Here is a 16161-nt window from a genome sequence, read left to right as displayed (position 1 = left end):
TGGATTATAAGAAATACATTTAGTGGATTTATAGTGGTTGTAAAAGGTTACGCCAAATTTTCTTTTGTTCAGGATTGTTTGTTTTATGATGTCACAAATTACAGGAAAAGAAAGTGTTGTCAAAAAAAGTTCCTTCCTGAGGTTTAGATTTTAAGAAAGATTAGTTACGTTTTTACTTGTGAATATGCTATATGATTGTAAAGACTGTTTTCGTTAAAAGACCCATTGACATTGACTCTCAACTTTTAAACTTCGCTACCGTAATTACAATATTTTTCCTGAAACTTGGGTGAGCACAGGATCTACTTACAACACAGATTTACAAATTTCATTGCTATTTCTATTTGGCCCTTCGTAAAGTAACAACCAACTCTGAAAAGTTCACAGATTGATTGACACCAAACATCCATTAAAGTTGACAAGACCTGTCCAACCCAGATATCCTCAAATTATGACCTCCAAGTGCCTGAACAAGACGCCATTAGTGCTACTAACAATGACATAGCTTTTCCTAAACACACCATTACTGCACCTAATTATGGTGACCTTTGCGGACAATCTGTCTAGCCGAACAAGAACGTTCAACAGAATCCAGAATTGTTACATAACATTACAAGCAATTTTTTAACGATTTGTGCAACAGGGAAAAGTGGGCAGGGAATTAATGTCAGTAAGGATATGTAGGTTGGCAACACTGTAGAGTGCCACAGCCGCCTGTATATCGGCGACAGGGTCTCGCATATATGAAAGTGAATCGTTAACTAATGCGTGCTATTCACGATAAGAGGTCCTTTAATTTATGGCTGGACATTCGATTTTTTAAGTAGGTAATAAATCGGATGAGCAGGAACCAGACGTTTTGACCTGTCAAGGTGGATTGGTAGAAGACAATGGGATTCATGGCAATCTGGTAACATGATATTCACTGTAGGAATTAGAGATGGTAATTTCATCCTGGCGCATAGAGAGTCCTACATCTTTGTTAGGGTTTATTTGAACTAAAAAACGCTTTTCTGTAAGAATAATAGGAATATTTCTGTTTTGCTTTTTAAGATAAATGTTTTTGTACCTAATGAAGCACGAAAGGAAATGAAGAAGGTAAGAAATGTATGCCGTAAAATAAAATTCCGTACTGGTAGTGACAGCAACAGCAAGGCTAATTGTGTTAGTTAACTAAAGGTGACTAAAACCCTTTTTCCTGATTTCTGTTAACTGAAATGTTTGATGTGAGTGTCCATCTAGGTGTGAGCGTGACTATATCTTCAACTGAATCGTATCAAAGACCCGTTCATAAAAGATCATGTAATTCACTTGTTGGATCTCAGAGTCCATCAAGGAGTGACTACATCGTTAACTGAAACGTCTTAAAGATTCAACCATAAAAGATCGTGTAACTTACCTATTGGATCTCAGAGTCCATCTGGGAGTGACTACATCGTCAGGTATCTCCTCGTGTATCTTGTAAGACCGCTTCGTACGTTCCTTGGTGTCTTCTTGAGCCAGCTCTTTCGAAAGAGTCTGGAAAATATGTATGAATTTAAACATCATTTTAAATTCCATTAAAATTAATGATCCTAGCCGATGAAAATGAAATGGTCCTGAGCTGATCTTAGTTTCTAACAAAGCTACAGCTCATCTCACACCATTTATCCTTTACTCAGATTTGGGTTCAAATACGAACCTAATAATAATGTTGTTCATTATACAGTTGTGTGATACTGCTATGGTCTAATGATAAGATTTCTATCTGAGCTAAAATACTTAAAAATTCAATCTCCTCAACAAGAAGGCCTGTCCTTTATTAGAGATTCTCATGTAAGAAAACCCATACGATCATCTTTGCTTTTTACAAAATCCCACGTTCTCGCTTATTAAAACGGCTTAGTTAACGTGAAATGTATCAATGATTCCTACGTATTTTAAGCAGTCTGTCAAGTAAGACGCTTCTAAATTAGCAAAATAAATCTAGAAAATAAGGCAAAACAAATAAAAACACCAATCCCTAACTAGTTTGTCGACTACCTAATTATAAACCAGTAACGGGATGAAATGCGGATATCCTTGGCACTAAATGATGCAATTCTGACAGATTGCCTGACCACAGGTACTGAACTGGACTGATAGATTGGACTGGACTGGACTGACTCGAATTTTACACACGTGTAGACACTAATAGAGCAATTAAGCAAGCTCTGACATTGATTCAGATAGTAGCAATCTTGTTGAAAGGTAATTATTGGGGTATTTAACATGCTAAATTAAATGGTCAAGCTTGATTAGTTTTTCGAGACACATTAGGAACATCCTACTTGTGGTTTTGAGTTGAGGGGTTTTCCGTAGATCTCAAAAAATGTCTTAATTTTCATTATAAATTTTCTTGAATAGCTTCACTAAATCTATTTTAATTTTTAATTGTAAAACTGAAAGGACAACTGTGCAAAATAACATATTTCTCTTTAGAAATAATTCTATAAAAATTAAAAAAAGTGTTCCATCTGGTACAGCTAATCCATAATAATGTGATATCCACGAGTTTTCAAAGTCGATGCTCAAAGTCAACCAAAATCGTAAAACTATTTCATCCCTAGAACACCGATGTGACCCAGTTACACTTACGAAACAAATTTCTTGAAATCTTTAATACTATAGACTATTATTTGTGATGGATGTGATGTAAATATTGTTCAGATATCAATTAATACGCAATTTTAGGAGATTATGTTGGTACCTTGTGAACGGCATGTGAATGCATCAATAAACGACCTTAGCTTCGCCTCGGTGAAACTTATCATAATAACGGTGATTTTTATCATCATACCTGGTTATATTATTAACCATGGGAGGAAAAGAATCTATATTATAGCGGTCTTTGCAAAGTAATGTCACTTAAGGAACAATAACAAACAACTATGAACCAAACTTACTCATAATACGTAATCAAACATTATGGTAAATGTCAACAGCATCATATCCTTACGTAATAGAGGGAGAGTCTATTGACAATGCATTGAACAACTAATTACTATAAATCGACCTTTGAATATGTAAGTGGTCCATTATGCACAAAGCATAATTCAATTATATCATACTCCATAACGGCTTCTTTACAAGTGGGATCGAACTACAAATGCATATAACTGAAAGTAGGAAATAAAAGCAGTAACTGTTCAAACGATTAATGCAACTGGATAAAAAATCCAGTAAGGAAAGCTGCATACGATGTTGGTAAGAATACGGTGTTGGTAATAATTTCGATATTTTGTGTGCTTGCTAAAATAACTTAGGGATAGCTACAAGAACCCAAAGTATATTTTATCACTAGGGCGTGAAGTGACTCTTTTCGAACCAAGTTTCACACTTTTTGCCCATGTGATGAACTATTTTTTTCGTATAACTAGGGTGTACAAATCAGTTGGAGACGATGACGTTGGCAGTAAATTTTGATCACTTGTTAACTCAAATGTAAACAATCAATTGTATAGATTGTTTCAAACGATTGTTGGATTAAAATTTGTTTACGTTGAATCTAAGAAGGTGGATGGCACTTGGAAAAAGATTATTGTACTGAAAACCCAAGAAATGCCAAAAACTACTCATGTATCAATATTTGTATACATAACTAATATAACGGACACAAAAACATCGTAATAGACGAAATATCTTTCTAAAATATCATATGCTTATTCACAATAGGAAAATTAAAAAGAAGAAAGAAGTGAAAGTTTTACCTGTGATAAAAATCAATTTGGGAGCTTATCTTTTCATGAAAATTACTTTAGCTTTGTAACTTAGTTTGCCTTAAAATGGTGCATTATGACGAGAAATATAGTCATCTCATGGGCAAAGTGTCTTTTCAACCCTCACTATGATTTTCTGACCTTAGCTTCGCCTCGGTGAAACTTGGACTCGTGTTCAAAATAGCCAATTTACACTCCAATGATTAAATTTAATATTTTAAATTGCTTAAGAATATAGGGGCCAAAACATAAATCTCTCATTTAATTGGATTTCAACATAACCAAAAATTTAGGGAAACTGTGTGTGAGCCAATAATACCACGGTTCGACTGTGGATTGCCTTCGATTTATAATTTACGAGGAAACTGAGTAACTCAGTTCTCTATTAATCTGACTTTAAAGAAGTAGACTGCTTGGAATGAAAGTAATTTTGTTATATTAATGATTATAGTATATTATAGTTCATCAAAGTATTATCGGGCCTACATACAGTATTAGTCGATTTCCTCTGAGGAGATACTTTAAAGTTTTTGTTGTATATAGTATACGTTTGTTGTAGTTTTTGTATACGTTTATGAATGCATATCTTTGTATATCTTTACACATCCCATTCACAGTTCAATGCATGAAATACAGTAATGAGTTGATTGTTAGTAATGTATTGAAGCAACATTTGCCTGTGGTGTTTCAATTTTCTTAAATTTGAGAAATATAGTATTCGTCTAGTATTACAGACCCCGTGTTAAACATCACATCACAACATCACATTAAAATATTGATTTATTTGTATTATCCTCAACTGATGGCGTCCATTTTATTTACTGTTACTACGTGGAAGACATTTGTTTATAGCATAAGGTAATAATCTAAAAAAAAAAAAACGTCTAACTAATATTGGAGTGGGTCCAGACTATTAAACACGACTGAGTTTGGGAGTCTCTGAAATATTAAAATAAAAAGGGAAGATGTAACCATACATTTATATGTCAAACTCCGAAACATTTGTCAGCCAAAAGTAAAAATGTCAAGACAAAAATAAAAGAGCAAAGTTCTGGAAACCGTCTAACCACTCAAAACTTCCTCAGAAATTCCATCTCCTTTCTTACACTCTTTTAAGATTTAAAAACATGAAATATCCATACAAAATCCATCAAACTCAGAACTCCTTGTCAACCAAAGTTCAAAGGTGAAAAAGAGCAAAGTTCTCCGAACCATCTTCCCACTTGAAAATATCCCAACAAAAACCCTCTCGCCAAAAAATAAAACTAAACACTCTGGAATCATCTTCAGCTGCAGAAAAGAAAATGAAACCTAAAGTCAAGGGGGAAACCAGTTACGGTTCCATCTTCTCTAGATCACCTTGCTTTGATGAGACCAGTTCCACCTTGTTCACCTTTCGACCCGACATCGCCTCTCGATAAATTACGTTTAGTTGTCGACCTCAAGGTGGTTTACTGTCTCATCTTTGGCGACAGGTTGATGCATGTCTTGACCTGCGCACTCCCCGACTACTTCTCAACGTCCCTGCGAAGACCTTGGATGTTTGAGAATGAGATTAGGATTTGAGTTGGGGGTAATGTTGGTGTCTTTTTTATGGATGGAATTAATATTTATTAGTGATAAGTGATTTGTTGCTAGAATTTACTATAGTTTTGAGGCTTTTTCCTCTTTTACAGTAGATGGTTTGAGAGTTGGCATTCTTTTATGTCTTGCAATGATCAACCCTAGGAATGTAATTTGATAAGTATGATGTTAGTGGGTGCTAAGAGATTTATTTTGAGAAGTTAACTACATTGGGGTTTTTTCTTTATATTTTAAGGTGGAATGTTTGCTTGTTTGAAGTCTTGAGATTTGTGATTCGTTGCAAATAAAATGGTCTTGTGGAGTTCAACCTTGGAGTTGGGTGTTAGGCTTAAGATAAAATTTCGTTGTTGGGAAATATTTTGTTGATCAGGATAGACTGGAGTAGTTTCTGAGGGATTTAGAGCGAGACATTTCATTTTTGAAGCTTCCCTATAATATATCTTATCATTTACATGTTGCATGTTGACATTCTTGATATTGGGAATGATTGTAAAAAGTTTTGCGGAATTCAAATTTAGAAATCAGTTGCTGGGTTTAAGATTAAGATCTAAGTTGGATCAGAAAAGATTGAAGAAAGCGCTAAGAGCAGAAATGTGCTTACTTGTGTGTCTTCTCTATCTAACTGTACTGTACAGTCGTGAAGTGTCCATGACGATTCATTCGGTGAGCAGTGCGTTCTTAAACCTAGCCCCTCTTCAGCCTAAGCGTTTAAAAATATTTCGAGAAAGTTTTCGGGAGAAAAGTGAAATGTCCTAAATTCCCCGGTTGAAAATCAATTAATGGTACATTTTTGTAGCTAAAAGAATCGTCAACACAAAAATACCTCACCAATATTAGATCTTATTTCCCTTCTTCGTGAAGTTTCAGTCCAGAGAGCTGAACCCCTACTGGACTGAGGCTGTTTTAAGACTATGTCCTCTTCAGCCACCAATACAAGATCAGTTGCCAACAACACATCATTACAATCAAAGCCTTTTACGCGGGGGTATGTTTTATTTATCGATACAACAGTTCCTGATGAGTCACTTCAAGGTGATCCTGTGTCTTGGTGTGGGAACTGAGTGATCTGAAGTAATATCAGTGTAAGTGTGGGGCGCTGCCTACTCCAAAATAGGAGGTCACACTGTACTTGGGCGGACTATAAATGACTACGTAGATTTATGCGAAGAGATAATAGCGGTTGTATATCAAAATCTATAAATACGTAGCGATGTATGATTTTTCATAGTATTCCCTAGCTATAAGTGGCATTACAGTATTTTCCACTTTAAAAACCCAGTAGGGTTTGAAGCGTAAAGGTGTGCCAAAACTTTGATAAATTAATTGTTAATGTAAAATCTTGGTCTTCGGGAGATGACCGTGACGTTTCCAGTTTTTAGTCGTACAGATCAGGAAACATAAGAACAAGGAGCAGAGTTCGCCTAATTTTGGACCTAAAAATAGTGATTTCTCACCTTTATTTATTCAATCTTTATTAACTTGGCGTTGTTTGATAGAAATCTATGAATAATGAGTTATGAACATGGTAAATAAGTGTTCTACACATTTGAAATCAAATCAGCACTTTTTCATAGCATAGGTAATGTTAGTTATAAAATTAAAATAGACGGCATTTTGAAACTAAAAATATTTTTAACGATTGTTTTTCTCAAGACCTTCTGATTATTTTTTAGTTGCATACCAAATTTCATAAATACATCTATAATATTTTAAAGACATGAATTCAAACACAAAATACAACATGGATGATATCTTGCTATCGAAACGTTGGTTTTATTTTGCCCCTTTAAAGCTATTCTTAAATTGTTGGTACTTCCTCATGGCACATACTGTATATAGATTATTTGGTAATGCTTGCTCGTGTGCCTTCGTCATAGTTAATTCAAATGGTGGTCTTGGATGTGGCCTACCCTAAGGTTTGTATCTATTGGCTGCAGGTTTGTCCGATCCCCGACCGACTTCTTTATTTCAACGAACTAAATTCTAATAACAGAAGATCAATCAGCCCATGCACAATACTAGTGCACGTAGGCCTACAGTTTTATAACATCAACATTACAGTACTATGATAACCCTTGAAAAAACTAGGCCTATTGGAAAAAGTGTTCAAGGGAGTACTATGACCTTTTGTAAATCAACGTTCCTGTTATTGGAGACCTTAATTTGCGTGCAAACCTAATACCAAGGTATAGCAGAGTACTGCAATTCCATTTTGACATTTTAGAAATAGAAACGTTAAACGAGAATCAGTGTCAAATTGAGAACAACCAGTTGGTCTAGAAAAACTGGAATTGAAATAGAAGTAGAGGAATGAACTGAGGTTTCCAGATCTGTCCTCGAGTTTCGCAAGTCTGGTAAGGTGTATTAACATAACCTCTCTGACTATAAAGTTTCTCACGTTGGCAGACCTGATCCGACCAAGTGACCACTGGTTGAATAACACGGTCGTAATAGATTTGCATACACGTGGTAAATGTGGTAACCTTTTAAAAGTTCAGGAGTATAAAATTGAGTTTGATTACACGAATGCTTTAAAGGCTAGTATGTAAATGCAATTGGGTATTTCAAAATGTAATTTTTAGACAAAGAAAAAAGTATTCAAATCCTGGTTTTAAGTGAATTTTGCATACACATACAAAAAAAAAAAACATTCAATACAAAAGCAAAATACAAAAAGATGAATGTAAATACTGCTTCCTAAAATCCAACTCGGATCATCTCGTACCTTATTTTATTTCAATGGCCATTCGATATTAACGTGTTGGGGATGCAAATGTGCGTTGTATTTCTCTGAAATAAACTCTTATATAAAGAATGCGGTACTAAGGTACCTACTGCTCCGAAATTATGTGGTTCTAAGGTACTGCTCCAAAAGAATGCAGTACTAAGGAACTGCTCTGAAATAATGTGGTCCTAAGGTACTGCTCCGAAATAATGTGTAGACCATATATTGTTAAAAAAGGCACCGCTAAATGTTTCGGAGAAGTATCTTTCAGAGTTAGGTTATACCTTAAGGATGTCCCAGTGGGTTGAAACCTACTGTGGCAATTCTAGGACTATGTCCTTCTCTTCAGCCACTTCGACATTAACAAGCGTCTTTCTAAGAGATCCACGTACCTGAACGAAGTCGACTAGCTGCACCTTGGCGGCCACCTCCTTGCCCCACTGTAAGTCCAACTCCACACCGTCCCAGCCCAGCTTGTGGACGACGCCAGCCACGGTGCGGGCGAGGGCCCCACGACGCTTGAGAGCCACCTCGGCACCCTCTGAGAGCCTCGCAACCAACCGCAGCGAGGGGTTGTGGCTCTGGAGGCGACTGGCGGCCACCACCACATCTGTGACAAAGAGAGGTTACAGAATTGGGGGTGATTGTAAATTGTTAATGGGTTCTAAAGAACCCACAAACGCTTCGCGAATGAAGGCGAGTATTTAAGAAGTGTTACATAGATGGCAAAGACTGATGACGTAGAGAAGACGTGGAAGAGAAGACATGGAGACAAGACAGGTGTTTGTAAAAATTGTGAGGACAGACCATATGTTCGCTGGGATAAACAGAGCAGATGCAGATGGTGGTAAACAAAGAGAAGTTAGATAAATGGGGGGGGGGTAATTGTTATGGGAGTTTTGTGGGTGAAGTTGGTGGGAAGTTTCAGTCAAAGTAATGAGAGAAGGAGAAATAATAAAGTGACTGTGAAACTAAGGGGGGAGGAATTGTGTAAAAGGAAAATAATGTAAGAGGAACAGAAGACAAATAGAAGAGAGTATGGTATGAAACGTGTAAGATAGAGAAGGTAAAGAAGTAGAGAAGGATTAGGTAGAAAGTAGGCGTAGAAGCAGTAGAGAAAAGGCAACCATTTGTGAAGAGTGTGGGAAAAAGAAACAGAAGAGGAAGAAGGAGAAAGAAGGAGACAAAAGGCTAGTCAACGAGTGGACAGTAAAAGATGATGGCTGGTAAAGAAAATTCTGAGGAAGCCTGAAAGATACAGAACAAGGAAGAATGATACACTAAGTAGAAGCCAGGAGGAGACGAGGAATAATAATGAAAGGAAGGGATAATGAAGAAGAATGGGAGAGTTTTGGTGTTTAAGACGTTTGGAGAAAAGGAAACATACAAAGGAAACTCAAGGGGGAAACAAGGATTGTAAAACAATTAAGTAGTGATGAGTAATTTGTAGCAAATAAACATAAAAAGGATTAACTGTTTGAAATTTAAACTAATAACTATAAACTAAAAAAAAACAACCATAGATTGGCTAAACTTGTTTCATAAACCACGACTTAAACCATTCACTTTCTAAGATCTTCAAGAGGACACTACACAGGAATTTGGACAAATGGTTACATAACGCGCTGTCCATTTCAACAAAGACCCGATTGCCGATGACGCTTAACATGGTCAGTGGTAAGTGAAAACGAATGTGTTGCGGATAACTTAACCTGGTTTGGATGAATCAGCAAACGATATGAGACTAGCTTGTAGAAACAAACCTGCATTTTGACGAGCTTGGATAAAAACTCGTGACGGTTGACTGTTAAAAACTCCGAATGCTCAAGCCCAAGAACCTTATCGTTAATATGACAGGCAAATTGTGCATTTTTATAGGCATCAGAACCTAATTCCTAGGCCAAACTAATAAGGAAATACCCTTGACTTTCAAAGGTTATGATTGATTAGAACAGTTATGAGATGAATAAGACTACTAATTTACATTTGTTGAATTTAGATCCACGCCATAAAGATTGAAGGGTGTTTTACCTACCTTAATCAAGTTGCAATTATAAAAAAGTAGCCTATTTAAAATCTCTTTTATAAACTGTTTCGTCTCTTTACAATCCGATTGTGGTTAAACAATCAACTGAAGGGTCAGCTGTTGGATTACAACTCAGATAAAGATAAATCATTAGTGTGAACCACGGTGTGAACTATAGAAATAATTGTTACGCAAGTGGGCATGACATAACACAGGTGCTAGACCGTTTAAAAAGAGGAGTTACAGAGAAAACCCCTTATTGTATTAAGTATATAGAATATTAATACCACAACGTTGGAATCGTATATACTGTAGGTCGCAACGTTATAGTTTTGAATTTAGGTAGATGTGTTGTCACTATTTCTATACGTATTCTATTATCGAACACAACAAAATAAAACTAGTGATACGTATGATCGTTTCCATAAAAGAATCTTAATGGCTTTGTAAAATATAGTTTCGTACAGAAATAATAATGTCCTGAGAACAACAAGAAGTACATAAATAAAACAAGGCGCACTTCTCTTTACATCCTATTTGTATCAAAGTCATATCCACTCAGTCACGACGGCCTAACCACTTAACTAGGCATTTAAATAAGCTCCAACCAATTAAAGAGACAATGGATGCAGAATTCCGCCGTAAACAATGAGGTTATGTTGTATTTCTTGCGGCCCACCACCCCTAGATTTGGCAAGGACCACCACGCCTCTCCCGCCAATTTCACAACTTGAGCTAATGGCGGTCGTATTTGGTAGGCAGTGATTAGCCATAGCTTTGCCTAGCCGGCGGTACTTTGGCGGGAAAACCACCTTCTGGATTAGGACTGCTGACCTGACCCCGCTCATAACGTTGACACTGGTTTCACTACGGGAATTCCTTCTGGTAATACTGTCTTTGTGTACCATGTGTTAATTTTAAATACTTTTTAGGTTAAGTTTTTTGTTTAATTACTTTTTTGCTGATTCCTCCTGAAGAACAGAACGGAGTAAGATGCTCAAGAAGGAAACAGTTAGTCTTAGTGTCCCATTTGTTCATTATAATTACTCTTTAGGTTAGGTTAAGTTAGGTTTTTATTTATTTTTTGCTGAGTTTCTTACTTGCTGATTCCTCCTGGAGACTGTGTTATAGAACGGAGTAACATACTCAAGAAGGCAATAGCTAGTCTTTGTGCCAGATTTATTGGGTTAATAATGTTAAGGTTGGTTTAGGTTAAGTTATGGTATATTTTTTCAATATAAGTTTGAAGACATTTGAAGAAAAACTCTTTGAAGAAAATGTGTATAAATCTCTAATTAAGAATGGAAATACGCAAAGAAGCAAGCTAATATGTATTCTTAGTGTCCCGTGCTCTTCAAGGGAACAGTGTAAAGGTTACGTTTAGTATTGTTTCAATTTTCGATTGATTATTTTTCAAATTCCGTGTCGAAGATAACATAATAAAGACGCTAATAAGTAGTCAAATAATCTATCATTTTTACCGTTGATTACTATTCGTATAGTTATCATTCCTTTTGAAACAGACACACCACCTATATAGGTGAGTATTTTAAGCTAAAGAACAATGATTAATAAGTAATAGAGTGTTATGAAGCCTTTGTTGGTTACGAAAATCATCAATTTCTTTAGTCTAGGTAATTTATCAAAGATCAAGGACGGTGGGGGCCCAGCTTCGAACCATCAAATAGCTACTATCTCATTTGGAGATTACTAGAGACCAAACCCTTTACTCGCACTTACTATCTCATTCACCTTCAGTCCAAGCAAAGCCTTTTCTAGTATGTATATTGGCTACACATACATTTCGGGTTATATAAATCCAACATTATGTCTCTACAGCGACGTGAAAACATTCTCCTCACAGATTCACAATTGTTTAATAAGCCACGCACATGCATAAAGAACACTTATATACAAATTTGAACATTCAAAACGTTTAAAGATTTTATGGACATGCCCTATCACCACCTGTTCTATAGACCATCAATTTACAAAATCTTACATTAATACTTCAATCGGTAACCAACCACAAGTAAGCTTTAAGACATGCTGTCATCTTTACTTTATTGCGCACGTTGACCTACACAACAAAAAGTAATGTGATCAATCATTTTGATATCATGTCCGCAACCTCACTACAAAAGACCACATTTGGCTTTGTCAGCGTCCATTCTATGTGTGTTACAGCGAAAACTACCTCAGAAGTGTCTGGTTGTGACATTATCAAAGGAGAAGTTACAAATGTTAAGCAATGTGTTATGTGGTGAAATAAAGTATTTAGCAAATATCATACATTTGGCTATATATTTATATGAGCCTCTTTAGCGTTGTTGTTAATGCTACTGTTGTAGTTAATATACCGACTATGTTTTACTATCTTGTTATAATTTAGATCTAGTTATGGTAGCCATCTTTATTTTATAATCTGATGTTACACAAGGTCCATATGTCCCAACGTATCCTTGTTCAATGTTAAATGATCAGAATTGACAAACACTTTCTAAGGGTTTCATATGTTTGAATTAGATTGCACAAGTGATGCCTACTTATGCCATCCACGATAAATTTGGTAAATATGTTCAGTTTGTAAAATTGGCCAAGAAATGTCCTTTGATATGTAAAATATAAGTATAATGTATAATATATGTCTTTACAGGCTTCTTCAATGTTTGTACCTTCCTGGGGTAGCATATAGTTATGATGTTTCTGAGTCTTTGTTAGTTCCAGAAAACGTGAATGTTATATCGTGTGTGCTATTCAAGGGACTGTCTAGATAATCTAAGAATACCAAAGAACTATAATCAAGGTAGTAAATTGACTCAAGATATTGAAAATATACAACCTCTCGCAGAAGAGTTTAATAAAGGTCAAATTCGTAAAAATACGGGGTTTCCTATTACCATCGGAAGTTCTTTATGGACGTCGAAGAATTAAATGTAATTGTCCACAAATCTAAAAGATGTTGCTGAAATATTGCATAAACGCGGGAGATAATTAAGTCCGTTTCGAGAAAAACTTTATGATATTGAACTAAAACTAAATTTGGTGTAACAATAACTTAGTTTTTATGGACTCGGATGCTTTGAGGGAGACAGGCTCTATTCCCGTATATTAACAATATTTGAAAGATTTATACTGATTTCCCTTGAAGGTGTTTGTCAATTTTCCATACCTAATGCCTCTTATAAGGACAATAAACAATCTTTTAGCTATGATTTTAAGTACGAGTATATAATTTGGAAACCAAAACAAATTTCCGTTAAAAAAATATGTCAACGTACTGTACGTCATGGTATTTTAAAAAGTGATTATAACAAATATTTACGTTGATATATAACAAAAATATAATATATATTGATAGAATTGCAGTGGAAATATTATGCAATCTAAAAGCTGCGCGTTTTAAGCCCCTCTTATATAATCGTAAGTCTCAATGAAGAATCTGAATCAGAGGCGCCAGTAACATGTAGGTTGTATTGTCAATAACTTATCGGACAAGCTATCTCGGCACTTCTACCCACTGCCATTGTCCTGCTATAAGCTGAACTTTCATCTTTATGTAAAGGACTTAACAGGCCATGATCTGTAACTGGGCTTTTAAAATTGGGTTTTTAAGACTCTTAAGGGTTTTATAATTGCAATTTACGGGTGTTTAGCTCAAATGTGGTTGTAGAACTTGGAAAAGTGCAAAGGTAACTAGCAATCAATAAATGAAGGAGAGTTAAATCCATAATATTAATTGGATAAATTCAGTAAATATAATATTTTGCTACCGGTATGTAATTCGCATATTCCATTCATCCCAATACAATGCTCAATTATATACACTCTGCGTAGTTTGTGCTCAATGGTATTCAGCCGAATGTTCTTTTCTTTCGTACTGCATTGTAAAGTGCTAAGTTGGCCTGATTAGGTAAGCAAGTGTTTTGATTCTTTAAAAAATTGTTTGGCAACCTAAGATAAATATGTGAATTTGTAACTCTATAGCAAGTATTTTTGAAGCGAAATACCCGTATTTATGTTGTAGTACCTTTCGCTAATACATTTTCACACACTAAATCCCTTTATCCAATTTTGTTTTAGCATCGTGACGTCACGTGATCGGGAAGTTCCAGAGGGCTGAAACATATGAGGATTAAACTGAAACCAACTGTGGCTGTTTTAGGACTATCCTCTTCTGCCAGGGAAAATAATGTCAGGTACCTAAGGTAGGTACGTGTATATAAAAAAAAATGTGTAATATCCTTTTACTGGATTATAAAAGAAACTTTACAAAGAAAATGTTCTCCTATAGGATTTCTTCGCATGAAGGCGAGTGGAATTCTTAAAAAAAAAACAATTTTACAACATTACTGTCTTATTTTAAAATATGGCACAAATAACAATTTCAAACAACTCTTCGCCAAAATAGCTGACAGCACGGACCTTTCTTTAAACAACTGCTGCTTTCAAATACGATAGCTCAATGACCCAATAATTAGCACTATCAGATAATCAAACCTAACCTCACATAACCTCAAAGTAATGCATCAGCTGATTGTTCATTAGCCAGGTTGTGCAACAGAACGGCGCGAATCAACATAACCCGACATTAATTCGTTTTGTCACCTGCCCTCAGACAAGTGGGCAGAATACATTGCGTTACCAAATTACCTTTTCACTTTCCCCATTGAGATTGCAGCGAGAGGAGAATATTAAATTGAAATATGATCTTGAAGTAGGTATTGTCTTTGTTGTGGAATTCTGCTAGATCTGTGTCGTTGATTGGGATTTATTTGCTGTAAATTGCAATATTTTGGGAGTGCTGACATGACTTAGTCAGCATCACTTTATCATTTTTGGAGAAAAATATAGTAAAATTTCTGGGGGTAATAAAAGCAGAATCCTGAAATTCAAAGAGTAGAAGGTGCCACTTTGTGTGTTGTAGTGACAAGTAAGTTTAAGACCATTCATAGTAGCTTTCCATTGGAGTCTCCAAAGAACGAGGTAAAATTACCGTTGAGTTTAATACCAGTGAGTAGTAATATACAATGATATTACTAAACAATGGTATCGAAGGTACATTGGCTTACGGAGTCGTTCATTTGTTACAAATGAAATAGGTTTACATACCTTACGTCGCCAATCCTTACTGTAGTCACAGTAAGCCTGAGACTACAGTAAGGATTGACGACGTAAGGTATTTAAACCTATTTCATTTTTCATAAATCAATTCTGAAGGCAATACTGAATATGTTAATTAGTTGTATAAAAACTTGAAAAAAAGTTTATATATATTTAGAGGTTTTAACAGGTTTCAAAATTTAGATGTTCTGGCCTTGATCTTCATCGTGGATTTTGATAAAATTGTATCTTACACATCTCCTGACGGTTTCAATACTAACACTACAAAATGGAAATGGAATGGTGTTGAGACCTAACTATATCACGATTTCCCAACTGAAACCATGATATACATAATCAGTATACCACGGGTCGCATGGTACATTCTCGACGTTATCTTCCATACAAAAGACAGGGCGTGGCTAACCTTTGGCTAAGTAATAAAATAAGCCGGCCGTGGTGACCGGAACATAACATAAATAGTATAAACTATTGTGCAAGGCTCACTGACAAAAGGCTTTCGTTGTAAAGGTGGGTTTAACTGGTTTCATTCAGAGAATACAATGCGTTCCAATCAGTTCAAACTAAGGTAGGGCCTACCGGTAAATGAACGTGGTTTATATGCAATTATCAGTCACGAAATGGAAGAGAAAAGTCTTGTTTAGTTATTTGTGTCCTTTTCAAAAGACTTTTTAGTCTCTGCCTTCCCCTCCTGATTATCACTAGGTCTCGGGCATTTGCGAGAAACGTATCCAGCAAATCAAGGGACGAGCTGCTTTCAAAGTAAAAGAATGAACTGTAGGATGCTATTGGCGGTATCAGGAAGCGAACCAAAGATATCGCTGACTTAGAACAAGTCACAGACTCACTATAAGATCATCCAATTCGTAACCCAAAAATATTCCGATTAAGCTATTACAGTATAAAGTTCAAATAAATTGGAACCATTTATCTAATGACGTCTAATGCACTCGTATAATCATTTT

The 16161-nt window shown here is 35.7% G+C and overlaps 1 protein-coding gene across 2 annotated transcripts in view; it reads right to left on the bottom strand.

Annotated features, from left to right (window-relative positions):
• The window catches only part of LOC128999367 (uncharacterized), a 69989-nt gene that overhangs the window by 16527 nt on the left and 37301 nt on the right, over positions 1-16161 (bottom strand). For both annotated transcript variants that reach the window (XM_054425836.1, XM_054425837.1), the window contains exons 5-6: positions 8439-8656; positions 1400-1518 (exon numbers count right to left, since the gene is read on the bottom strand). In XM_054425836.1, coding sequence (XP_054281811.1) covers positions 1400-1518; positions 8439-8656 — 337 coding nt within the window. The remainder of the gene's footprint in view (positions 1-1399; positions 1519-8438; positions 8657-16161) is intronic.

Source organism: Macrosteles quadrilineatus, unplaced genomic scaffold (assembly GCF_028750875.1).
Source record: "Macrosteles quadrilineatus isolate MER2022 unplaced genomic scaffold, UCM_ALF_1.0 Scaffold_8__2_contigs__length_117827958, whole genome shotgun sequence".
Taxonomy (NCBI): domain Eukaryota; kingdom Metazoa; phylum Arthropoda; class Insecta; order Hemiptera; family Cicadellidae; genus Macrosteles; species Macrosteles quadrilineatus.
This window is presented reverse-complemented; position numbering and strand designations above follow the sequence as displayed.